Source organism: Entelurus aequoreus, linkage group LG19, assembly GCF_033978785.1.
Source record: "Entelurus aequoreus isolate RoL-2023_Sb linkage group LG19, RoL_Eaeq_v1.1, whole genome shotgun sequence".
Classification (NCBI taxonomy): Eukaryota; Metazoa; Chordata; class Actinopteri; order Syngnathiformes; family Syngnathidae; genus Entelurus; species Entelurus aequoreus.
This window is the reverse complement of record NC_084749.1, coordinates 28,854,155-28,880,547: the sequence shown is the minus strand read 5'-3', so window position 1 is coordinate 28,880,547 and position 26,393 is coordinate 28,854,155. Positions and strand designations below refer to the sequence as shown.

General features: G+C 40.6%; 1 protein-coding gene across 8 annotated transcripts in view; it reads right to left on the bottom strand.

Annotated features, from left to right (window-relative positions):
* The window catches only part of lrp8 (low density lipoprotein receptor-related protein 8, apolipoprotein e receptor), a 410,737-nt gene that overhangs the window by 98,657 nt on the left and 285,687 nt on the right, over positions 1-26,393 (bottom strand). For all 8 annotated transcript variants that reach the window (XM_062028225.1, XM_062028222.1, XM_062028224.1 and 5 more), the window contains 2 exons: positions 23,910-24,029; positions 18,773-18,898 (listed from right to left, as the gene is read on the bottom strand). In XM_062028225.1, coding sequence (XP_061884209.1) covers positions 18,773-18,898; positions 23,910-24,029 — 246 coding nt within the window. The remainder of the gene's footprint in view (positions 1-18,772; positions 18,899-23,909; positions 24,030-26,393) is intronic.

The window sequence follows — 26,393 nt, the reverse complement described above, 5'->3', positions numbered from 1 at the left end:
TCAGTGCGCTGAAGGTGCACTCTGGAATGATCAGAACGCAAGAACATGCATATTGTGAGATATTTTTTTATATATAGGGAAACAATAATATATTTCCTTAAGAGTTGTACGGTATACTGGTACTAATAAAGCACAGCTGTACCAATGAATTGGAAACTGTACCATACTGCCTTTGAAAAATACCGGTATTTTAATTTCATCCGCAGGCTGCCGTCCTGCGGTGACGTTGCTGACCAGAGGAACATGTTGAGTGTGTCGGAGCGCACACCAGCAGAAACAGTGATGAGAGGAAAACTGGCAAATAAAGGCAATTCTACTGGTAAATAGAGAGGGTGCGCGAAGCGTAACGTGGAGGTGTTTGGGCTTCAAAATGATCAATCAAGGTGACTCTTTAAATACGGAAGCGCCACGCTGCAAGCAGTGCTTTAAAACATGCCTCGCCAAAGGTGGTAAGACCACCTGCTCTCGAAATTTAACATTTAAATTAATTAAATTAAATAACAATAATCCAGAGCTGCACAACAAATGTAAAGGTAATGTTAACTAGCTCCCCTGCTGTGCACATATAGATACGTAAACACGCACGCAGCTGTTTAGCTTGATGCCACATATTAGCGGGGTCAAAACCACTCACGTAGCAGCAGTTACTGTAACGCCGTTATTTTCAGCGGTAACTAGTAGTCTAACGCGTTATTTTTTATATTCAGTAACTCAGTTAGCGTTACTACATGATACGTTACTGCGTTATCTTACGTTATTTTTATGTAGTATCGGCTAGAAACAGAAGATCTGAGTGTTTTTTTGGAGCGCCGCGGTGTCGTCTTTCTGTGTCACAAGGAAAAGAAGAGGCGCGCTCTGTGTGGGTGGTGGCGGGTCTGTGTTTACATCATGGCGGAGCCAGAAGTCGAGTTTCTTAACATGGAGATATTCCACTACTTTTTTTTTGTCGAGCACAAAGAAAAGAACATTTTAGTTAAATGTATGTTGTGTCTTGGATCAAAGATCCTATCTACTGCCCAAAACAGCAATTCAAATCTGCTGAAACAGCTACAAAAGCAACATGCTTCGACAAAGCTAGTAAAGAGAGACACACTTCACCTCCACCTCCAACAGCGGCTGGATTTTAACGGAAGGACTGCTAGCCAGGACAACATTGATAGAGCCATTGCAGCGTGTGTGCTAGAAGACATGCAGGCTATTTCTACAGTGGAGTCACCCGATTTCAGGCAGCTGGACACAGTGGACAGTGAGTACATAAACATGGAAACCAAGCTACAGAAAACACTCAAAACTCTGCCTCTGTTCATCATTCAGCACTGAAGGTACACACACTCTGTCAATTCTCTTACATACTCTTTCATTCTAGACTTCTAGAGTGCTTGATTATCACATCACTCTAAATGTATAGACTATAAAGTTCACAAACATAAAGAGGGATCCTAGTGGGCCAGGCCAATCTTTCCTTATCTCTAAACTAAAACTGGGGAAATGCGTAGAGTGTTCTGGGCTTCAGTACAGTGTTGATCTCATGAAGACATAATTTTATTTCCGAATTCCTTGAGAGAAAAAAAAAAGCCTGCTTAGGCTTTGTGTATGTCATGTGTGCCTTCCTTGGGTGAAGCCAGGTTTACATCTATGTTGTGACATGTTGTTATGCTGTTTGTTACTTATGTATGTTATGTTGCAGCTATTTAAAATAGTTTTGTCAATTTGTTCGGGCCTGAAATAAATTGGCCCTTTGAAACATATCTTTGTCTTTGTGTGTTGTATGGAGACCACATTGCTTAGCAGAGTTCAGTGATACAAATGCATGTCAAGTTGATCAACAGATTGTATTCTTCTCCAGTGCAATAACAGTACTGAAATGAAAGCTAAAAGAGCATTAATGGGAGCTTTTAAAAAAAGAAGAAGAAAAAAATAAGTAACTAAATAGTTACTTTTCACAATAACGCATTACTTTTTGGTGTAAGTAACTGAGTTAGTAACTGAGTTACTTTCTAAATAAAGTAACTAGTAACTGTAACTAGTTACTGGTTTTCAGTAACTAACCCAACACTGCGTAGCGCACACTAATGCAAGTGAAATGACTGAATTGTGTAACAAATTGCTACAATTAGTGTTTTAGCTTAGTCTTTAACAATGTGTGTTTTACCTGCTCCATGTCTAATCTGTGTACTTTTAGTTATAGTATTGATTTCAGTATTTACTGATGATTTTATTTGCCTTAAAGCAAAGAACAAAAGTGGCAACAGTAATCATGAAGCATTTAATATATCAAACTATTCTATTTTAACCTAATCTTAGATAATGGCAGACTACATGTAATATATACACTTGTTCTTTGAGTGCAATAAGAAAAGCCTAGTGTGTTTAGAGCCTTTTAATTTTTGTTTTAAAACTGTTTTTGAGTGCAATAAGAACCATATGTGTTACGTTCTGGGTGCATGGTGCGGCGGGTTTTTGTTCTCCCAAGATGCAAAGGACGAAAACCGGACAGGACTTGCAGGTAAAGACATGATTTAATTATCAAATAACACAACACTGGTATAAAACACAAAACAACCCGACAGGACGAGATGCCGAGCGCACCGGAAGCTAAGGCTAACACTTAGCACAGATAGTATCTACTGGCAGGAGTTAGGAACCGAGAACAAACCTACGTGGCAGTCGCGGGATGCAAAACAAAGAAGCCAGGACGACTGACTGAGAAGGCAGGCTTTAAATAATAATGTCAATGATGACCAACAGGTGCGTGTCGGGAACCCCAGCGGCAGGTGAACGTAATTAGTTACTATGGTAACCAAACTCAGAGGTGCTAAACAGATACTAAGAAGGAGTCCAAGACTAGCAGAAAAACACAAATGACTATGAAACAAACAGAAATATGATCCGGGCAGCGGATCATAACAGTACCCCCCCCCCTTAAGGGGCAGATCCCAGATGTCCCCTGGAAAAACTAAACCCCCCCCACCCCCGACTACAAGGCAGTTCACAAGTCAAGGGAGGGAGGAGGGAGGAATTGGCGGAGGGTCGCCAGGCCACGTGTCCCCGAATCCAACGGGGATGAGTCAGGTGGCGGCGGCGAATGGAACGCCGCTGCCGCAGGCAAGGCGGGCGACCACGGAAAGGCTACATTTGTGGCCGCCAAGAAGGTGGGCGTGATTTGCGCCAGAAGTTCAGCAGCCGGAGAGTTCTATGACAAAGTCTTGGGTGTCGCTGCTGTTTGCGCCAAAGGCGTCCATAAAAAGTCCATAGACGAGGAGATGGCCGGCGCCGTGGTGCGGCTCGCCGGACACGAGGAGGTGGGCGGCGCCGAGGTGCGGCCCGCCGGGCACGAGGATGTGGGCACGTCGTCGACGAAGCAGGCGTGGGAGGCGTCGTCGCCATGGAAGCAAGAGGCGTCGCCGTGGAAGCAGGAGGAGGAGGCGTCGCCGTGGAAGCAGGAGGAGTCGACGTCGCCACGGCAGCAGGAGTCGCTGTCGTCGCCGTGGCAGCAGCAGGAGTCGCTGTCGTCGCCGTGGCAGCAGCAGGAGTCGCTGTCGTCGCCGTGGCAGCAGCAGGAGTCGCTGTCGCCGCCGCGGCAGCAGGAGTCGCTGTCGCCGCCGTGGCAGCAGGAGTCGCTGTCGTCGCCGTGGCAGCAGGAGTCACTGTCGTCGCCGTGGCCGCAGGAGTCGCTGTCGTCGCCGTGGCCACAGGTGCTGGTGCGGAAACCAGTCTGGGGTCAGGTGCTGGTGCGGAAACCAGTCTGGGGTCAGGTGCTGGTGCGGAAACCAGTCTGGGGTCAGGTGCTGGTGCGGAAACCAGTCTGGGGTCAGGTGCTGGTTGTAATTTAGGCGGAGGCGGCCTGGCCGGGGGTTGCGGCTTGGCAGGGCGCAGCTGTGCTACCTCTCTAGCACAGCTCCCAGCACTAGCCCCCCCCTCAAGAAGCGGATCCCAGACGCGTTCTGTGCAGTCTGGAACCGTCTTTCAGTGTTTGGATGGGAGGAGGTGAGGATGGGGGTACGCTCCTCCCCTTTTGATTGTTCAAAAAGTCTATTCACCCCCCCACACTTTAGACCGGGTGGGAGCAATAGTCACGGGGGGCGGAGCCAAAGTCACTGGGGCGGAGCTTGAAGAACAGAAGGCTGGGACTGAAAACATCTACATTTAGAAAAAATCTTCTCATAAGGATTAATTCTAGAAAAAAAATCTTTAGAGGGTGGCTGACAAAGGGAGTAAACACAATCTAAAAACAAATCTTGGTCTATGACGTCATCACTAGTGGGCGGGATGACGTCATCGCAAGTAAGCAGCGTACTGTCAACAGCGCGGGTCTCCCTCTGGCTCCTAGCCCAGTTGGAAAATTGTTTGGTACCAACATGAATGGATTTACCAAACATCAGATGGGAAGACTGGGCTGCTCTTGGCGTGCTGCTGTCCGGAGGAGGAGTCTTCGGGAGCGACGCGTCTTGACGGCGAGGCGAAGACTTTCTGCTGTCCAATGCGGGAGAACGACTTGCTGGCTTCTTTTCTGTCACGTTCTGGGTGCATGGTGCGGCGGGATTTTTGTTCTCCCAAGATGCAAAGGACGAAAACCGGACAGGACTTGCAGGTAAAGACATGATTTAATTATCAAATAACACAAAACTGGTATAAAACAGAAAACAACCGGACAGGACGAGGTGCCGAGCGCACCGGAAGCTAAGGCTAACACTTAGCACAGATAGTATCTACTAGCAGGAGTTAGGAACCGAGAACAAACCTACGTGGCAGTCGCGGGATGCAAAACAAAGAAGCCAGGACGACTGACTGAGAAGGCAGGCTTTAAATAATAATGTCAATGATGACCAACAGGTGCGTGTCGGGAACCCCAGCGGCAGGTGAACGTGATTAGTTACTATGGTAACCAAACTCAGAGGTGCTAAACAGATACTAAGAAGGAGTCCAAGACTAGCAGAAAAGCACAAATGAATATAAAACAAACAGAAATATGATCCGGGCAGCGGATCATAACACATATGTTTATTGTATTGTAAGATTTTTAATTAAAATGAAGCCAAAAGTTTAAAAAAATCAGTCCCCTTTAATTTGAAAAGTATCAAAAAGTATCGAAATACATTTTGGTACCGATACCAAAATATTGGCATCGGGATAACTCTCCATCTCCTATATTAAAAAACTAGTAGACATCGTTTCTGCTGTCTCCAAATCAGTTCTAAAGTCATTAATCAGCTCAAAGATTGAATTTCTGCACAGATGACATGTCTAATATTATCACTGTATATACATCTGAGAAAAAGCATGAAAGATTATCTCTCTCCATTGTATGTAATATTGTACTGATTGCCTTTTTCTAACTGCGGTGCATGCTTTTGTGTGGCAGTTTACAGACACAAAACAGGTTTAGTCTTGATAGATCACATTGTCAGAGCAAAATGATTATTTTTGCATCCCCTCCTCTACGGGTGTGGGTGTTCAAATAATCTGCATATATTCTGCACATACATGAAAACAGACACTCTAAATGGATTTTGCTCATTTGAGGGATGCAATCGTCTGTGCACAAGCTTAGTAGATCAGCTTTGCGTAAGCTATAAAGTTTGATCATACTTTAATACACACAAACTTTTAGTAGATCAGGTCCAACATGTACTATAGTTGTCTTGAATATTTTCGAGCTGTTTTTAGTTCCACACATTCACAGTCAATGAATGTGACTGAAAGACTACGCTACATATGCTAAGCTAGTGTTCCTTAACTGTTGGGCCACAAGCAAATATCTGTGGTCCGTATGGGCCGAAGCGGTATTCAGTTGTAATATACTTTTCCACCACTTGTGGTAGTAATGATTGTATCAAACAAGCAGAAGAAGTCTGGAGCTAAAGTCATAGAGAAGTTTTTTTAAGCGCAAAAAGTATGACTAAAGAGATGAAGCTGTATTTTCATTTCCCCCTAATTTTATTGACAGTTTAGTTAAAAAACATATTCATTACTAATATAGTGTATTAAAGCACAACATAATTGTATGTACATTTATTTTTCGTCAGTTATTTATAAGTCCCTTCTTGTGTAGGAAGTACTTATTTTTTCTGATCAGCCTGGCCTAAGCCTAAGGTTTATGTGTTAATGTACCCTAAGATTTTGTGTTACAATAAAGCCAATAATGCACATTTTTTGTGGTCCCACTTTATTTAGAAAAATACGGAAAAGTATCAAAATAATTTTGGTACCGGTACTAAATAATAATCTTTGTGACTAACACATGGTTTCCTATTATTTGAAAATGTTACACACTGCAAGTAGGTTAGATATATTTACTGAATATGAATAAAAGAGTAAGAATACTATTTCAGTGTTAATATTTGAGTGGGCCCCCGGGCCCTTCTGTAGCAGAAAAGTTGGGTCTTGAGGTTAAGGTTAAGAATCCCCATGCTAAGCTAAACAATTGTTACATTTTGAATTTAAACTAAATAATGTAACGCTATAAGTATAACTGCTACTTATAGACGTAGTATTAATTTAGGCTTTTTAAATTAATAACACATACCAATAAATAATATAATACAAAATAAGTAATCTTATTCAAATGTAATGCATACAGTAATACAAAATAAATAATCTTATTAGATGATACAAATATATTACAAGTAGCTTACTACTTTCATAAATATAGTTGCATTTAAAAAAAAAAAAAAAGAAGCTAGTTCGTGTCAAAATGCATTTCGGCATTTACTGTAGTTGCACACTACTCTGAGCACTGTTGTGCTTCAAATACAATAAAATTAACCTAATGTACATTGGAGGAAGTCGTTTTCACTTAGCAATTAGGGAATAATGCAGCAATTACCCTCACTGCGGAAAGCAAATAGAAAGATGTTCAGTTGGATTCCGGCATCTCAACAAACATACAGCTTAGTGAAAGAACACCAACAGAAAAAAGCCAGAAAGCCATTCCACAACCTGCACTCCATTGTGCAGGCTTGTACTATTTCTTGCTTTTCATCATGCAATAAAAGAAGATATTTTTGCCTGACAGTCAAGAAGAAATACCCTCTGCGTAAAATGTTTAAATAGCTCAGTGAGTGGCTGCATTAAGCGTCACACCTTGCTATTAAAGCTGAACACAGTGCACCTGATCATAAACAATCAGTCAGCCTCATCTACACAGTCTCTCTACCATGATTGAGACTGTTTTATATTTCGGATTGGGCCTGCATAATAATACTTTAGATACATCTAACATAGTAAGTATTATAATAATACAATTTGCTGCAGTCGCTAATCATCCATCACCCGGGCGACCTGTTTGGGTAGGGACTCACAGGTTGGCCTCACATCAATAAAGTCAAAATAAAAATGACATATTAATGAGTCTGATAATTCGCATACCAGTGGGACCGCTGACAGAGTGTTTAACAATTCGGTGTGCACCCATAAAGTTTCGTTGGATTACCCCAGTGAAGCTTTGAATGCTCCTTTAGTGCTCAAATGCTGCCCATTGCTCCTGAGTGTCACTAGTGAGTCATTACCATGGTCATTACCGTGATGGCTTGGATCAGGGATGTCCAAAGTGGTCATTTTCGGCTTGCAGGTCGTTTTTTATTGGCCCTCGGCATATTCTAAAAATACAATTAATTCATTATTTAAGAGCTGTATTATTAGATGCGACACTAATTTGCCTTGAAAATAGCTTAGAATATATCTACCTAAAACAGGGGTGTCCAAAGTGCGGCCCGGGGGCCATTTGCGGCCCGCAGCTAATTGTTTACCGGCCCGCCACACATTCTGGAAATTAAGGCTGAAACGACACGTCGACCAAGTCGACATCATCGGTTACGTAAATAGGTCGACGCCGTTTTTGTGCGTCGACGCGTCGCATATTTACGTCACACTACCGTCATGGCGGAGCGCAAAGCAGACTGTGCGAGCGAGGGGGAAAAAGCACGCCAAAAGTCGTCAAAAGTGTGGGAGTATTTCAATACAAAGCCTAATAATGTTGTTGTAGGCACACTGTGTCGAGCGGAAATGGCCTATCATAGCAGCACAACGGCTATGAACGAACATTTGAAAAGAAAACCATCAACTCGTCAATCGTCCGCGTTAGCATACGTTGTCATCATTACACAAAAACATGAATGTGTCATTTGTATCTGCTAGGGGTGTAACGGTACGTGTTTTGTATTGAACCGTTTCGGTACGGGGCTTTCGGTTCGGTACGGGGGTGTACCGAACGAGTTTCTAAGCTAAAGCTAACTTTAGCTGCTAAAGTCTTAACAAGCTGCTTTGCTCCTTCTGCCTCTGTCTCGTCAGCACGCAGCATTGTCCCACCCACACAACCATCTGATTGGTACACACAAAGCATTATCAGCCAATCAGCAGTGCGTATTCAAAACGTTACCAGCCAATCAGCAGTGCGTATTCAGAGCGCATGTAGTCAGCGCTTCAGCGTCTAGCAGATAGGTGTTTAGCAGTTGAGCATCAGGCAGCGGACTCTCCCCAAATGATAACAAACACCTCCCAGTCAACTACTAGTAACATCACTATGAGCCCGTTGACCTTCTAGAAACTTAAACTGCAGCTCAGCTCACTCGCAGTCCTGGTTTGAGGTGAAGGCTAATTACCTCTCAGTTCCAGCCACATCGACCCCTTCTGAGCGTAGACATGCTAACCTTTCTTCATTACAACTGTTAGTCACTCACTGGAATGAGTAGAATTGGTTATTGTGTACTGTGTTGGACTGGATGTTTATTTTGCACATTTTAAAAGCAATACTTAATGTTTACAGTGCTCCAGAATATTTAGATTGGCACTTTTTTGTATTGGATGTTTATCTTTATTTTTGCACATTTTAGCAAATAAGCAATACTTTCACTTTTGTTGAAATGTTTACACTGTTGTTACAGAATATTTCGTTTTTCACTTTTTTGTATTGGATGTTTATCTTTATTTTTGCACATTTTAAAGCAAAATAAGCAATACTTTTACTTTTGAAATGCTTATACTATTGCAGAATATTAAGATTTGCACTGGATGTTTACTTTTATATTTGCACATTAAAAAGCAAATAAGCTACTTTTAATTTTGTTAAATGTTAAAAGTTTTAAATGTTTACATTGTTACAGAATATTTTGTCATGTTGTTGTCAATGTTGACTGAGTGGCCATACTTTTTTTTGTTTGTAAATAAAAGCCATGCCTTTTGAAAAAACTGGCCTACAATTATTTTTTCATCTTCATTTTAAATAAAATAAAATAAAAAATAATCGGTAAAAGGAAAAATAACCTATAGATTAATCGAAAAAAAATCTATAGATCAACAGATTAATCGAAAAAAATAATCTATAGATTAATCGATAGAAAAATAATCGTACTGGAAATGCTATTTCAAAAATTCCAAAAAACATTAAAAAAGTGGAATGAGGTGAAATCTAACTAGAAAAGTTGCAATGTTGACACAAGGCTGTTTTTTTTTCTTTTTTTGCCATTGTAAAAAAAAAAAAATCAATGTTATAATGAATTATTGACCTATTCAAGCCTCCAATTATTTAAAATATTTCACTTTAAAATGTTTTATGTGGAAAATATTGCATATATTGTGTGGTTGCCGTACAAAAACATCAACGTTTTATTTGACAAAAGAGCATAAAACAAACAAAATAATAGTTAAAACGTAAAATGGACAGATATATCTGAAGTTGATCTCGTAACTTAAGTGTTGAAAGTAAAAAAAAAACTAATGTATCACTTTATAAGTGGGGCACCTTTTGGATCCCAAATATATTTAATGGGATTTTATTTATCTTTTCACTGTGATTACTCAAAAATATTAATTAATTAAAATCAATGGTGTCCTGCATTATTGATCTTTTTAAGGCTCTAATTACTTCACATCAAACATTGCTTTCTGCATGTTTTGGGCAGTGGGGGAAATACTGCATATTTCAGTTTTATTATAAAAACAAAGTTGTCGTTGACAGAAAAGGAATAAAACCTTTTATTTTTATTTTTTAACTTTATATCAACTGACGTTGATATACAGTTGAGATTTACTGTAAGCGTTAAATAAATTTAAAAAAATAATAATTTGACTTGTTTTTAACATTTTAATGACTAAAGTAAATCTGATATGGGCATCTACATCAACTATATGATTTGCATGAGAAGGTGGACAGGACAACAACAAAAAAACATTTTAATGACTTAGACCCTTTATGGTCCCCGGGAGCCCTAAAGGTAAAAAAGACAAAAAAATAATCCATATATTTTGTTATGGTTTGATTATGAAAAATATCAAAATGGCCCAAGCATGCTTTAATTTTTCCGTGTGCGCCCCTCAGTGGAAAAAGTTTGGACACCCCTGACCTAAAACATTTGATTGTTTTCTATCATTAAAAAGTGGCCTTTGCATCCTTTAATTTTCCTGTATGCAGTTCTCCATGCAAAAGGTGACTTACATGAAAAGAATAATTGTGTGTAACTCAAATGAAATATATGTACATGACAATAAAGACACATGTTTGTGGTGTCAGTTTAATTGGCCAATGCATTGACCATTCGGTTTATTTGATCCTTTATTCAGTTTTATGCTTTAGCCTGTATTACTGCAGTACATAATTAACACACACACACACACACACACACACACACACACACACACACACACACACACACACACACACACACACACACACACACACACACACACACACACACACACACACACACACACACACACACACACACACACACACACACACACACACACACACACACACACACATTTTATTTTCTTCTAGTTGTGTCATGCATCTGGTGCAACAACTTGCACTGTAATTAGGAAATATAAATATCCATCCATCCATTTTCTACCGCTTGTCCCTTTCAGGGTCGCGGGGGGTGCTGGAGCCTATCTCAGCTGCATTCGGGCGACCTCATCACAGGGCCATCACAGATAGACATACAACATTCACATGATTACATTTTTTTTTTCCCAGTGCCTTTTCTTCCAAGTCTTCGAATTATTATTTTCTCGGCCTTACGCTAATACAAATTCACACCAAAAAAGGCAGTAATCAGTTGTGTTTTTATACCACTTAAACTTAGTAAGGATGAGGGCTTGTTTTTGGTGTTTTCTCATTACCGCCCTGATTCTTTCAGTAATGACTTAACCTTAGACAGATGGCCGCAATCACTGCTAATACAATTTACTTTGTCTTTGCACCATGTTAAATTTACAATGGAACTAAACCAGTTAACGGTTCCATTCTCACAATAAGACAAAGTGGTCATTGCAACACATTTTTAACCTTTACAATATGCATGAATTTCACCACTAAAAAGCTTTTATCATTCCCTGAAAAAAAACTAAACCTTACAATTAGGGGTGTACTGATCTGATTATATTATGGGTCTGATTTCAACCAAAAAAGTGCATACCGTATTTCCTTGAATTGGCGCAGGGAATATAGTATTCGCACGTCTAGAATTACAGCCGGGTCAAACTCGTTTCTCAAAATAATTAACGCATGCTTGGCCTTATCGCCGGTTCATTATTAACGCCGGATCAAATTCGTTTAGCAAAATATTAATTTTATTAACGCATGTCTAGAATTTTCGCCGGGTCAAACTCGTTTCGCAAAATAATTAGCATATGCTTAGAACTTCCTCCGGGTCAAACTCGTGACGTCACGAGTGACGCTTTACCTGTCCTCCTTTTCAAAATAGAGGAAGCTGATTTCAATAGTTTGAAATCGCACAAAGGCAAAAAGATTAAGAGCTATTCAGTAGGATTTAAGGTCCAAGCTAAAAAGAACAGTAAGCAGCTATGTTTTATTAATATACCGTAGCTGCGTGTGTCAAATATTATGAATCATTAAATGACTTTTGGTGGTAGAGGGCGCTAGTGATCCGTCTTGCGACTGCTGGTACTCGGCAGCAGAAGAAGTGGCAGCAAGAGATCGTTTTTTTCCCCCTCGCCTTGACTTTTAACAAGGAGGATTACATATCTAAAATAAAACAGTTTTCTAAACTGGACTTTCAATCGAAGCAGGAGGTAATAATTAAAGGAATATCTCCATCGAGACAAAGAGACTTTTAAAACTGAAGAAAAATAATACTTCTACAAACAAGTTTGTAATGATAGTGTTTGACCACATGGTGGTAGTAAGAGTCTACAAATGACTAGGAACCAATATATACCGTACTATGTGTCAGGTAGGACTCTTCAGAGAGGAACACACCTTGTACGCACGAGTGTTGAAGTAGCGTTGTTAATATGTGATCGTGATTAAAAGACAGTTCTACAAGTCATCCAACGATGTCTTATTTAAAAACAATAACATGGTACCAGGAGTGAAGAAGGACAGATACTATGTCGCAATTGTCGCAGTTTGCTGAGGTTCCAGAGACTGTTTCAAACCAAGCAACAGCTGAGTCCGATGTTTCATCTACACCTACTGACTTTGAAACAATGCCAATGCAGCACAGGAATGAAGATGTGACTGACGATCCTGAACCTGTGTACAGAAGAAACCAATAATAACATAACAAAGTCATCGATGCTTTTGGTCAGAAGGAGCTGCGCATGGACTTAATTTATAAGTAAAGGTAAGACCATAATAACGTTTTTTTTTATTAAATGTGCTTTTCATGATGGTATGCTTACATCACACTCAAAGCGCACGCCTAAATTTACCGCATTCTTTTTGGTAAACGCCGGAGTGAGAAGAGGCTTTAAAATAATTACCGCATGCACGGCCATCCCGCCGGTTTCCGGTAAACGCCGGAGTGACAGGAGGTTTTAAATTAATTAGCGCCCCTGCGGCTATTCAAGGAAATACGGTATTAGCAACAGGCTAACAATGCAGGTAATGGGGATTTGATCTAATCCGCCTATAAAGCCCTCTAAAAAAATAACCAACCCAAAGCTGTTTTATATAGTACATGCTGTAATTATGTATGTAATGTAGTAACCTAAATAATAAATATAACTCGTTTGAGGTGCTCACTTTGAGGTTTGTCACACCGCTGCCTCTCCACCTGGCTGTTATCTACCTCCCCCCTGGGCCCTATCCGGACTTCATCAGTGAATTCTCAGAGTTTGTTGCCGATCTAGTGACGCACGCCGACAATATAATCATAATGGGGGACTTTAATATCCATATGAATACCCCATCGGACCCTCCATGCGTGGCGCTCCAGACTATAATTGATAGCTGTGGTCTTACACAAATAATAAATGAACCCACGCATCGCAACGGTAATACGATAGATCTGGTGCTTGTCAGGGGTGTCACCACCTCTAAAGTTACGATACTCCCATACACTAAAGTAATGTCCGATCATTACCTTATAAAATTCGAAGTTCTGACTCATTGTCAACAAACTAATAATAATAATAATAACTACTATAGCAGCCGCAACATTAATGCTGCCACAACGACGACTCTTACTGACCTACTGCCTTCGGTAATGGCACCATTTCCAAATGATGTGGGCTCTATTGATAACCTCACTAACAACTTTAATGACGCCCTGCGCGACACCATTGATAGTGTAGCACCGCTAAAGCTAAAAAGGGCCCCTAAAAGGCGTACCCCATGGTTTACAGAAGAAACTAAAGCCCAGAAAGTATCATGTAGAAAGCTGGAACGCAAATGGCGTGCGACTAAACTTGAGGTTTTCCATCAAGCATGGAGTGATAGTTTAATAACTTATAAACGCATGCTTACCTCAGCTAAAGCTAAATATTACTAAAATCTCATCCACCTCAACAAAAATGATCCTAAATTTCTGTTTAGTACAGAAGCATCGCTAACCCAACAAGGGACTCCTCCCAGTAGCTCCACCCACTCAGCAGATGACTTTATGAATTTCTTTAATAAGAAAATTGAAGTCATTAGAAAAGAGATTAAAGACAATGCATCTCAGCTACAACTGGGTTCTATTAACACAAATACGACTGTATATACGACGGACACTGCCCTCCAAAATAGTTTCTCTCTCTTTGATGAAATAACATTGGAGGAATTGTCAAAATGTGTAAATGGGACAAAACAAACAACATGTTTACTTGACCCAATTCCTGGGAAACGTATAAAGGAGCTTTTTGTTTTATTAGGTCCATCAGTGTTAAATATTATAAACTTATCACTTTCCTCTGGCACTGTTCCCCTAGCATTCAAAAACGCGGTTATTCATCCTCTACTCAAAAGACCTAACCTCGATCCTGATCTCATGGTGAACTACCGGCCGGTGTCCCACCTTCCGTTTATCTCGAAAATCCTCGAAAAAATTGTAGCACAGCAGCTAAATGAACACTTAGCGTCTAACAATCTCTGTGAACCTTTTCAGTCTGGTTTCAGGGCAAATCACTCTACGGAGACAGCCCTCGCAAAAATGACTAATGATCTATTGCTAACGATGGATTCTGATGCGTCATCTATGTTGCTGCTTCTTGATCTTAGCGCCGCTTTCGATACTGTTGATCATAATATTTTATTAGAGCGTATCAAAACGCGTATTGGGATGACAGACTTAGCCTTGTCTTGGTTTAACTCTTATCTTACTGACAGGATGCAGTGTGTCTCCCATAACAATGTGACCTCGGACTATGTTAAGGTAACGCGCGGAGTTCCCCAGGGTTCGGTTCTTGGCCCTGCACTCTTTAGTATTTACATGCTGCCGCTAGGTGACATCATACGCAAATACGGTGTTAGCTTTCACTGTTATGCGGATGACACCCAACTCTACATGCCCCTAAAGCTGACCAACACGCCGGATTGTAGTCAGCTGGAGGCGTGTCTTAATGAAATTAAACAATGGATGTCCGCTAATGTTTTGCAACTCAATGCTAAGAAAACGGAAATGCTGATTATCGGTCCTGCTCAGCACCGACATCTATTTAATAATACCACCTTAACATTTGACAACCAAACAATTACACAAGGCGACTCGGTAAAGAATCTGGGTATTATCTTCGACCCAACTCTCTCGTTTGAGTCACACATTAAGAGTGTTACTAAAACGGCCTTCTTTCATCTCCGTAATATCGCTAAAATTCGTTCCATTTTGTCCACAAGCGGTGCTGAGATCATTATCCATGCGTTCGTTACATCTCGTCTCGATTACTGTAACGTTTTGTTTTCGGGCCTCCCTATGTCTAGCATTAAAAGATTACAGTTGGTACAAAATGCGGCTGCTAGACTTTTGACAAAAACAAGAAAGTTTGATCATATTACGCCTATACTGGCTCACTTGCACTGGCTTCCTGTGCACCTAAGATGCGACTTTAAGGTTTTACTACTTACGTATAAAATACTACACGGTCAAGCTCCTGCCTATCTTGCCGATTGTATTGTACCATATGTCCCGGCAAGAAATCTGCGTTCAAAGAACTCCGGCTTATTAGTGATTCCCAGAGCCCAAAAAAAGTCTGCGGGCTATAGAGCGTTTTCTATTCGGGCTCCAGTACTCTGGAATGCCCTCCCGGTAACAGTTAGAGATGCTACCTCAGTAGAAGCATTTAAGTCTCATCTTAAAACTCATTTGTATACTCTAGCCTTTAAATAGACTCCCTTTTTAGACCAGTTGATCTGCCGTTTCTTTTCTTTTCTTTTCTACTCTGCTCCCAACCCGGGGTGGACCGCTAGCCTGTTCATCGGATGGGGACATCTCTACGCTGCTGACCCGTCTCCGCTCGGGATGGTTCCTGCTGGCCCCACCATAGACTGGACTTTCGCTGATGTGTTGGACTTTCACAATATTATGTCAGACCCACTCGACATCCATTGCTTTCGGTCTCCCCTAGAGGGGGGGGGGGGGGGGGGGGGTTGACCCACATATGCGGTCCTCTCCAAGGTTTCTCATAGTCATTCACATTGACGTCCCACTGGGGTGAATTTTCCTTGCCCGTATGTGGGCTCTGTACAGAGGATGTCGTTGTGGCTTGTACAGCCCTTTGAGACACTTGTGATTTAGGGCTATATAAATAAACATTGATTGATTGAGTAACAGGCACATTCATAATATTAATAATGTATTATTTGCCATATCTTGGACTTTGCCGCAACTTTTTGGGTCATAATTATTTCACAGAGGCAACGGTCACTATTTCCTACAACAATAACAACAAGTATTAATCATAGCAGACTTCATGAGAGCTAAAAAGGAACTACTTTGGAACAAATGATGATCCAGAACCTTATATTTTTGAGCCTGAATATAAGGAGGATGAGCTACACATTGTGATGAACAGATCCAGCTCTAGTAAAACACTAAACATCACGTAGCAGTATTGCTAAGCGCTAAACAAAAAATAAAAATGTACGTACACAACAAAATATTAGACATGTCCGATAATATCGGACTGCCGATATTATCAGCCGATAAATGCTTTAAAATGTAATATCGGAAATTATCGGTATCTGTTTCAAAAAGTAAAATTAATGACTTTTTAAAACGCCGCTGTTTACACGGACGTAAGGAGAAGTACAGAGCGCCAATAAACCTTAAAGGCACTGCCTTTGCGTGCCGGCCAAGTCACATAATATCTACGGCTTTTCACACGCACAAGTGAATGCAAGGCATACTTGGTCAACAGCCATACAGGTCACACAGAGGGTGACGGTATAAACAACTTTAACACTGTTACAAATATGCGCCACACCGTGAACCCACACCAAACAAGAATCCATCCATCCATCCATTTTCTACCGCTTATTCCCTTCGGGGTCGCGGGGGGTGCTGGAGCCTATCTCAGCTACAATCGGGCGGAAGGCGGGGTACACCCTGGACAAGTCGCCACCTCATCCCAGGGCCAACACAGATAGACAGACAACATTCACACTCACATTCACACACTAGGGCCAATTTAGTGTTGCCAATCAACCTATCAACACATTTCGGGAGAACATCCGCACCGTAACACAACATAAACACAACAGAACAAATACCCAGAACCCCTTGCAGCACTAACTCTTCCGGGACGCTACAATATACCCCCCCTCTACTCCTTAACCCCCCCGCCCACCTCAACCCTACCCCCCCAACCCTGCCCACCTCAACCTCCTCATGCTCTCTCAGGGAGAGCATGTCCCAAATTCCAAGCTGCTGTTTTGAGGCATGTTAAAAAAAATAATGCACTTTGTGACTTCAATGATAAATATGGCAGTGCCATGTTGGCATTTTTTTCCATAACTTGAGTTGATTTATTTTGGAAAAACTTGTTACATTGTTTAATGCATCCAGCGGGGCATCACAACAAAATTAGGCATAATAATGTGTTAATTCCACGACTGTATATATATCGGTATCGGTAATTAAGAGTTGGACAATATCGGCAAAAAAGCCATTATCGGACATCTCTACAAAATATCTTACTGTACAAAGGGACGCCGACTGATGATATGTTTGTATCTTTTAGCACAAGCCTAGTCTTCCCCTTTTAGATGATTATTCATTATAATTCTCACTCCTCAGGTAAAAAAGTGGGAGCAAACGAGCATGTTGTTACGTCTGTCTAGCGATGTCTTCATGTGTAAAATTTAATTTCAAATGTAACCAAATTCTTAGCTTATGGCCACAACCTTTTACTATCCAGGTCTAAGGTATGATTTATAATCTAGCACAAACCTTTGACAACTCAGAAGCGATGCAGCAGCCCAAATTGTAAATGGTAAATGGTCTGTATTTATATGGCACTTTACTATACATGGAATGATGCCCAAAGTGCTTTACATTCAAGCGCTCCTCCAAGGTTTCTCATTGTCATCCCATTAGGTTGAGTTTTTTCTTGCCCTGATGTGGGATCTGAGCCGAGGATGTCGTTGTGGCTTGTGCAGCCCTTTGAGACACTCATGATTTAGGGCTATATAAGTAAACTTTGATTGATTGATTGACATTGTAATGCACACTAACCCAGTCACACACATTTAGACTAACCCATTCACACACATTTACACACTGATGGCGGAAGCTGCCATGCGCCTTGCTAACCACGACCCATCAGGAGCAAGGGTTAAGTGTCTTGCCCAAGGACACAACGGCTTGGAACCCTCAAGCTGCTGGCACGGCCGCTCTACCGTCTGCGCCAAGCCGCACACCATTAAATAGATTATATAGTTGGTCATTACCGACATAATATCCTCTTTACTGTTTTTTAAACAAGTTGTTAAATCATTATTTTAAAATAAAAGATAACCTTCTTGGCAGATACAGCCGTCCTTATGTTATTTCTTATTGAGTTGTGATTTATAAGAATTCAAATTAAATCTGAGTGTATTGGTATGAGTAAGGCAATGTGGGTCTACTAAAAAACAACTTGTATTGTGCATTTTCAAGTTTTTCTTAGCTCCAGCGAGCATTCAACTATGTCATTGCTACTTCAGGAAGCAGGCACTTTTTTTTTTTTTTTTAAATTACAGGACAAGGAGTGTTTACCCAGGCCAACGCAGCCAGCAGACCCTGCCTTTGCCCTTTAGCGAACAGACAGTGGCTTCCAACAACATCCTTTCCTTCACACCCCAGGGAGAAGAGACGCAGCTGGCTGTAAACTTTTCATTAGTGGAGACCACAGAAAAAAAGACGGCAAATGTTTATCTTTACACAGACTGCTGAGCGGGGCCTGCATATAAAGCAAGTATTCTCTTTTCAGGGGGTCCCCATAGATATACAAGTGGAGGACGGAATCTGGTAGTAGCTAGGGCTGTCGGAAATAAAGGGTAAATGTTGTATTGTCTGTACTTTGGTGCGGATGAGCATCCAGTATGAGTGCATGTGTTTGATGACTGACTTACCCACAGCTTTGCAGGTCTTGGAGGCAGGGTCCATCTCGTAACCTTCATAGCACTCACACTTATAATCCCCTTTGTAATTGATGCAGATTTGACTGCAGGCTTCTGGGTTCTCGCATTCATCGATGTCTGTAGAGAGCAGAGACAGACTGTTAGGAGTATGAAAGCAAAATTTGGAGTATGCATAAGAAGCCATGAATGGTAACTGCACATGTATTTATTCATGCACAGTGCATGATCAATAGCAATTACAGTGCAATGTTGTCGAAACTTGCTGATAGTACATTCAGCAAGGATTTAATATGCGAGTCACCGTTTGCCAATAATAAAGTTTAGCATTTCTGGTGAATAATACAGTATATGCACAGAATTATGGTGGAGGAGAAAGGTCACAACAAATGCCGCAACGACTATCAGCCACGACACAATTGCAAAACTCACAACAAATGCACACAGCAACACAGCACAAATTGTAAAGGGATTTTACCATATTTTTCGGACTATAAGTCACAGTTTTTTTCATAGTTTGGCCGGGGGTGCGACTTATACTCAGGAGCGACTTATGTGTGAAATTATTAACACATTACCGTAAAATATCAAATAATATTATTTATCTCATTCACGTAAGAGACTAGACGTATAAGATTTCATGGGATTTAGCGATTAGGAGTGACAGATTGTTTGGTAAACGTATAGCATTGTTAGGATCCGCTGCTCGGATCACAATTTGTTTACACTTTAGCGTCACGTGTTTGTTTCTGTTGCCATGACTGCAGATTTTACTCACCTGCCTCTGATCAGCGTTCGGGACGCGCACCTGTTGCCCGAGCACTGATCAGAGGGCTATTTAGTCTTTGCCCGGGCCTCACTCGGGCTGGCTTCCTAGTTTGTTCTCATGCAACAGCTGACGACCACTTTGCTTCCTGCTAGCTCTCATGCTAGATTATTTTGCTTGCTAGCTCCCATGCTAGTCGTTTTTGTTTTTCTCTTGTCTGATTTAGTTCTAAGATAAATCATTTTTCTACCTGCAAGCTGTGTCCGAGCCCGTCTGCATCCTTGGGAGAACACCTCGCACCACGATGCGACCAGGTCGTCTCAAGCATGTTCTATATGTTATAGTTATTTGAATGACTCTTACCATAATATGTTACGTTAACATACCAGGCACGTTCTCAGTTGGTTATTTATGCGTCATATAACGTACACTTATTCAGCCTGTTGTTCACTATTCTTTCATTATTTCAAATTGCCTTTCAAATGTCTATTCTTGGTGTTGGGTTTTATCAAATAAATTTCCCCAAAAAATGCGACTTATACTCCAGTGCGACTTATATATGTTTTTTTCCTTCTTTATTATGCATTTTCGGCGGTGCGGCTTATACTCCGGTGCGACTTATAGTTCGAAAATTACGGTGCTTATATAGAGCTTTTCTACCTTTAAGCTTCTCAAAGTGCTTTGACACTACAAACACATTCAGCGCTTTGTGTTTCAATATGTAGGGTTCAACTATGAATTAGTTGGAATGCGGGGTTAAACATTTTTTCCCCAAAATGTCCAACCTTAGTTCAGTTTATAAACCAATACAAATCTGTGATTTTCTGTTTTTCAACCCAAAACAAAGACTGTTTTGGGTTGGGCTCTCTGGGTGGCTGGGGCCGTACTCTGGCTCCCGCACACACCGGGAGTCAAATATATTGTACATACAAGTACACATATATACTCACGTACAAACAATTATTCAGACATATATACATAAATACGCTCCCACATACATACACAAATATAGTACATACCTACATACCGGTACTCAAAGTTTGTACATCCACACGCACATTCACTGTACAAACATCCATATACACATACTGTACATACACAAGTACATATACATACATATAATCACGTTTCATCAAACATATATTAACGTTGTTGCCCTAGGGAAAACTGGGTAACACATGGCACACTGACAAAGCTTAACCTATTGTTACTATAACAATCTACAAGGTTAATATAGTTGGCTTCTCTTTCTTCCCCTCCATTTATCTGCTTTCTTTTGTATTTCAAGTTATCATTACATATATGTATTGTTGCATTTGAAACAATTGTATAGTTGATAATGGAGGTAATTATTGTTATTATTCATTATCAATAGTGCTATTTCTATTGGTATTTGTATTGCTCCATTTGTAGTGTAATAATGCTCATTGTCATTTCTGTATTATTTATTTCACTAACTGCTTCTTTGCTATCACTTTTACCATCATATTTGTACATATCCTATTTGCTGATGTTGTTCTGTTGTTGTTGTTGTTGTTGTGTTTTCTGTTGTTGTCTCTCTCTTATCCCCCCTTTTTTCTCTTTCTATCCTCTCCTGCACCAAATAAAAAAAAACAAAAAAAACGGATTTTCTATATATATATAGTATACTGTATATACATATTGATGTGTTGTAGCTTTATGTTAGGCTGACCATATTCTGAAATCCCAAAAAGAGGACACATACTGTATATGCGTGCCAAGGCGGGCAGCACGCCAAGGCCGGGACTAAGTGAAAATTTGCCAATGATACTCGAACTTGCTTTATAAAATATAGTATTTTTTCTCCTCTGTTGACAGCAGTGTTGGTGCTAGGAATTTTCAAAATCTCAAGTCATAAAAATGGGGTCCCACAGTAAATTTTTGGGGTCCCACTTTTTTGTAAGCGTTTTGAAAACAAATGATAAACGTATGCATTATCCTGTTATATCTCACATTCTATATTGTGTTTTGGAAAAAGGTTGTCATAAACGTTACTCAATTCATTAAAAGAAATAATAAAAAAAGAAGACAAAAGTGTATACATATGTAAATGTATTCAGTTATAAACATTCATTCACTTTCTTCTTTCCTTCACGGATGTAAACTTTAACACTGCTGGTAGTTTTTTCTATGTTTTTATTTAATAAGTTGTAGTAGTTTTGTCTATGTTTTTATTGAAAAAGTTGTAGGTGTATTTATTTCAGTATAAAAGAGTAAAAAGTGTTTTGCTTCGGTCATGAAATGATGATAATGGTGTGCCAGGGCATACATACATTTTATATTTAACGCTTAAATCTCTGGAGTCTACATCAACTTCAGATCTATTCCTCATTTCAAAATGTTTTAGTTTTTTTAATGTTGTTTTTTTGTTTGTTTGTTTTCCGCCCTGTTTTTTATGGCAAACACACAAAATATGCAAAATTACACCAGAAATATTTTTCAAAGTGCAATATTTGATGTGACGTAATCGGAACCTTGGATAGGTCAATAATTCATAATAACATTGATTTTGAATCAATATTATGTTTTGAGCAATGACAGTTTGAAAGAAAAAAAAACAGCTTTGTTTTATTAGTCAACATTGCAACTTTTTCTAAATTACATTTCACCTTTACACTTTTTTATTTCACTTTTGTTATGTTTTGTTTATTTTAATAGTATTTTTAGAATGTGCCGTGGGCCTTTAAAACATTAGCTGTGGGCCGCAAATGGTAAAGAAAAAAAAAAAAGTGCGTCCTTTCTGATTTCAATGCGTTAAAAAGACACAAAAAGTGTGTTAACGCCAACACTGCTTGATAGTATAACAAAATAAGTCACACTTATACTCTGTAACATTCCCAGTTTTGGAAAAAAGTGCAGAGGTAGAAATATTCAAATTAACCTCTAAATTGTAATTTCCCATCTGGGATTAATAAAGTATTTCTGATTCTGATTGTTTATATATATATATAAATATATAAGGTGGGTGGGTGGGTGGGGGTGTATATTGTAACGTCCCGGAAGAGTTAGTGCTGCAAGGGGTTCTGGGTATTTGTTCTGTTGTGTTTATGTTGTGTTACGGTGCGGATGTTCTCCCGAAATGTGTTTGTCATTCTTGTTTGGTGTGGGTTCACAGTGTGGCACATATTAGTAACAGTGTTAAAGTTGTTTATACGGTCACCCTCAGTGTGACCTGTATGGCTGTTGACCAAGTATGCATTGCATTCACTTGTGTGTGTGAAAAGCCATAGAAATGATGTGACTGGACCGGCACGCAAAGGCAGTGCCTTTAAGGCACGCCCTCTATTGTAGTCTGGAGGGAAATCGGGAGAATTTCGGGAGAATGGTTGCCCCGGGAGATTTTCGAGGGGGACACTGACATTCGGGAGTCTCCCGGGAAAATCGGGAGGGTTGGCAAGTACGTCAATCAATCCACTCCCTCGCTCTCTCACTCTCTCTGTCTCTGCCCCTCCCTCACGAATGCTGCTGCACACCTTCACAATTTGTTATGTTTTTAACCCCTTTTCAACCCTGGACGTACATTGAAAATACACGCAACCCTGACTCAAAATGCCGGACATTTGAGGCATTTAAGAAACCATGCCCGGACAGCCCCGCAAAAGAGGACATGTCCGGGGAAAAGAGGACGTATGGTCAGTCTACTTTATGTTGACTTGTGGCATAAAGTTGTTGGCTTTATGTTGACCTGCAGTGGTGTAAAGTTGTTGTGTTGTGGCTTTATGTTGTGTTGCGGTGTATAGTTGTTGTATTGTGGCGTAAAGTTGTTGTGTTATGGCTTTATGTTGATTTGTTGTGGCGCAAAGTTGTTGTGTTGTGGTTTTATGTTGATATATTGTGGCTTAACATTGTTGTGTTGTGGCTTTATGTTGTGGTATGGCAGAAAGTTGCCGTGTTGTGGCTCTATGTTTATTTGTTGCGGTGTAAAGTTGTTTTGTTCTGGCTTCATGTTGATGTGTTGTAGCTTTATGTTGACTTGTGGTGTAAAGTTGTTGTGTTGTGGCTTTATGTCGATGTGTTGTGGCATAACGTTGTTATGGTGTGGCTTTATGTTGATGTCTTGTGGCCATTGACAGAATAGAGTGAAATGGCCATAAACCGTATAGAAATAAAGACAATTCTTACATGAAGTAGCCATTCAATGAAAAGATGCTATGTCATTTAGCAGGATTTAGTTTGTTTAGTCAAGCAAACAAAAGAAAAACAAACATTACTTAACTTCTCCTGGGTTGCAAATTGGTCATATTATAGTAAATCCATTTTATGGCAATATAGGAAAGGATTGTGCAATAACGGTTGGAATATTTAACACTTTGCATGTGAGTGTGTTTTTTTTTTTATCTTTACCGCCACAAGTCTTTTTGTCCAGAAGTTTGTACCCAGATGGACAGTCACAAACAAAACCAATTCTCTGGTCCCTGCAGATGTGGGAGCAGCCACCGTTGTTGTCGGCACACTCGTTCAGGCCTGCAGACAGAATGGCAGAAGGAGCAAGGCAGATTTAATGACACAACAGTGGCACACAATAAAACAGCGAGTCAAAACTTAAAGTTGAGAGTTAAGATCATTCGTGAGGGTACAGGAAAATGTTGATCCACAATAAACAGACTTGGAAATGGGGAATAAAAGAGCTGTAGTTCCACGAGGGCATGCTAGTGTTTATGTTCATAACCCACAAATTACCCTCTGACACATTAGTTGAACCCATGCATTCAATTCCCACCCACAATTGTTTCCACATTCTGCTCCCTTCATATGCTTCATCCTCTTGTTTAATTCTCCCCACTTCCCACCTTTGCACGTCCTTTTTCTATTGTATCTGTTTCAAAGTCTCCATTTATCCCCTTGTCTTTCAGCTGCCCCCGGGGGAGTGTGGAGAGATCACTGCAGAAAGCTAAAGCTGGTACTTCATTACCGGTTTAGATTAAAGATTTAAGCTTCAAGGCTACAGGTACTGCGGAGAAACATTTAAGCTGGGAGACGCTGCGTGAATAGAAACAGAGAAAGGAGCAAATGAATATCTTCAGACATTTTAAACATGGTATGAACAAGCAGGCATCTTGCAATAAATTAATAAAAAACATGCAAAATGAGTACAGCTGAAGTACTCTGCAAGTCTTTTCCTAGCTGTCATTTTGACATTTTAAAGCAGTAAGTAGTAGGACAGATACACGTATAACATGGCTTGATATTTACACTTTTTTAACAGGCAGGAGTTGTGTACTGCACTGAGTGACATTCTAAACGTAAATGGTCCCTATGGGAGAGGTGTCAGAAAAGTTCCAGGATTGTTTTTGTGGATTACATTGTTTGACGTGAGGAACACAAGCCTCAAACAAAAACATTACACTTTGGGCCTGATCGACTAAAGCAGGGGTGTCAAACTCATTTTAGATCGGGGGCCACATTGAGAAAAATCTACTTCCAAGTGGGCCAGACTGGTAAAATCACAGCACGATAACTTAAAAACAAAGACAACTATTTTTCAGATTGTTTTCTTGGTTGCGTAAGCTCTGCTTTTTAATGTCTTTAATGTCCTTTTTGTTCTTTGATGTTTCCCTCTTACACACATGGCTAAGATGTTTTTATTTTCTTCCTTGGCCTCAGTCTGGACCCCCTCTCCAGGGGCCCAGGCATAGACTGATTTTTTTTTCTCACCCACCCCTTCCTCCCTGTTTCTCACCTTTTTTGTAAGGGGCGCCGGAAGTTGGCAGACCCGTCAGCGATCCTGTTCTGTCTCCCTGTAATGTTTGTCCGCTCTTGAATGGGATTGTGCTGAAAATCTTAATTTCCCCTCGGGGATTATTAAAGTATTTCTGATTCTGATTCTGATTCTGATTTGTTTAGAAATAGAACAAGCACATTCTGAAAATGTACAAATCATAACGTTGTTGTTTTGTTTTTTTACCCTTACATGTTGCGGTTAATAGTATTCTATCTTTATTTGTCGTTATTTATACTTTCTAAATAAATGATGGGATAATGTTCATCAGTCAACTCATTGGTGTTAATTTTTTTTAATGTAGTTTGCTCATTTTCCTCAACGGTGCACTAACATCATGTGGTTTATTTTTTTTTTTACATATGTAGCATAATCTACAAAGATGCAAATAATTGCTATTGCGACATCTACTGCACACATTTAGGACAGCTGTTTATTTCATTAAAACATTTCTGCTCATTTTTATACTGCGCAAACTCATCCCGTGGGCTGGATAAAACCTGTACGGGCCGTACGTTTGACACCCCTGGACTAAAAGTTTGCGGGGGCGGTCTTCCCGTCCGGTTGCGGGGGGTCTCCGGGCCCCTCGGGCGGGGCGTCCCGCCTTTCTGTCCGTGTGGGGTGTGGTCTCTCGCTGGCTTGGGGTCTGGCTGCCCCCTGTTTTTCTCGTGCCTTGTCCTCTGCCGGGTGCGTCTGTCTGCGGCCTGCTGCTGGCCCTTGTGGGCGGCACGGTGGGCCAGGCTCTGGGGTTCCTGTCGCTGTCCGGCTTGGCTGCGTGGGGGCGGTGGCCCCTGGTTCCCTGGGCACCACACCTACTGTTTGTGGGATGGGCTCTCGGGGAGGCTGGGGTCGTACTCTGGCTCCCGCACACACTGGGAGTCAAATGTATTGTACATGCAAATTCACATATACTCACACACATACATACACACATACATAGGTACCTACGCTCCCACATACATATACAAATAAATACAGTACATATTTACACACTCAAAGTTCGTACATCCACACGCACATTCATTATACAAACATACTGTATACACATACTGTACATATACATTCACTGTAAAAACATACATATACACATACTGTACATATACATTCAC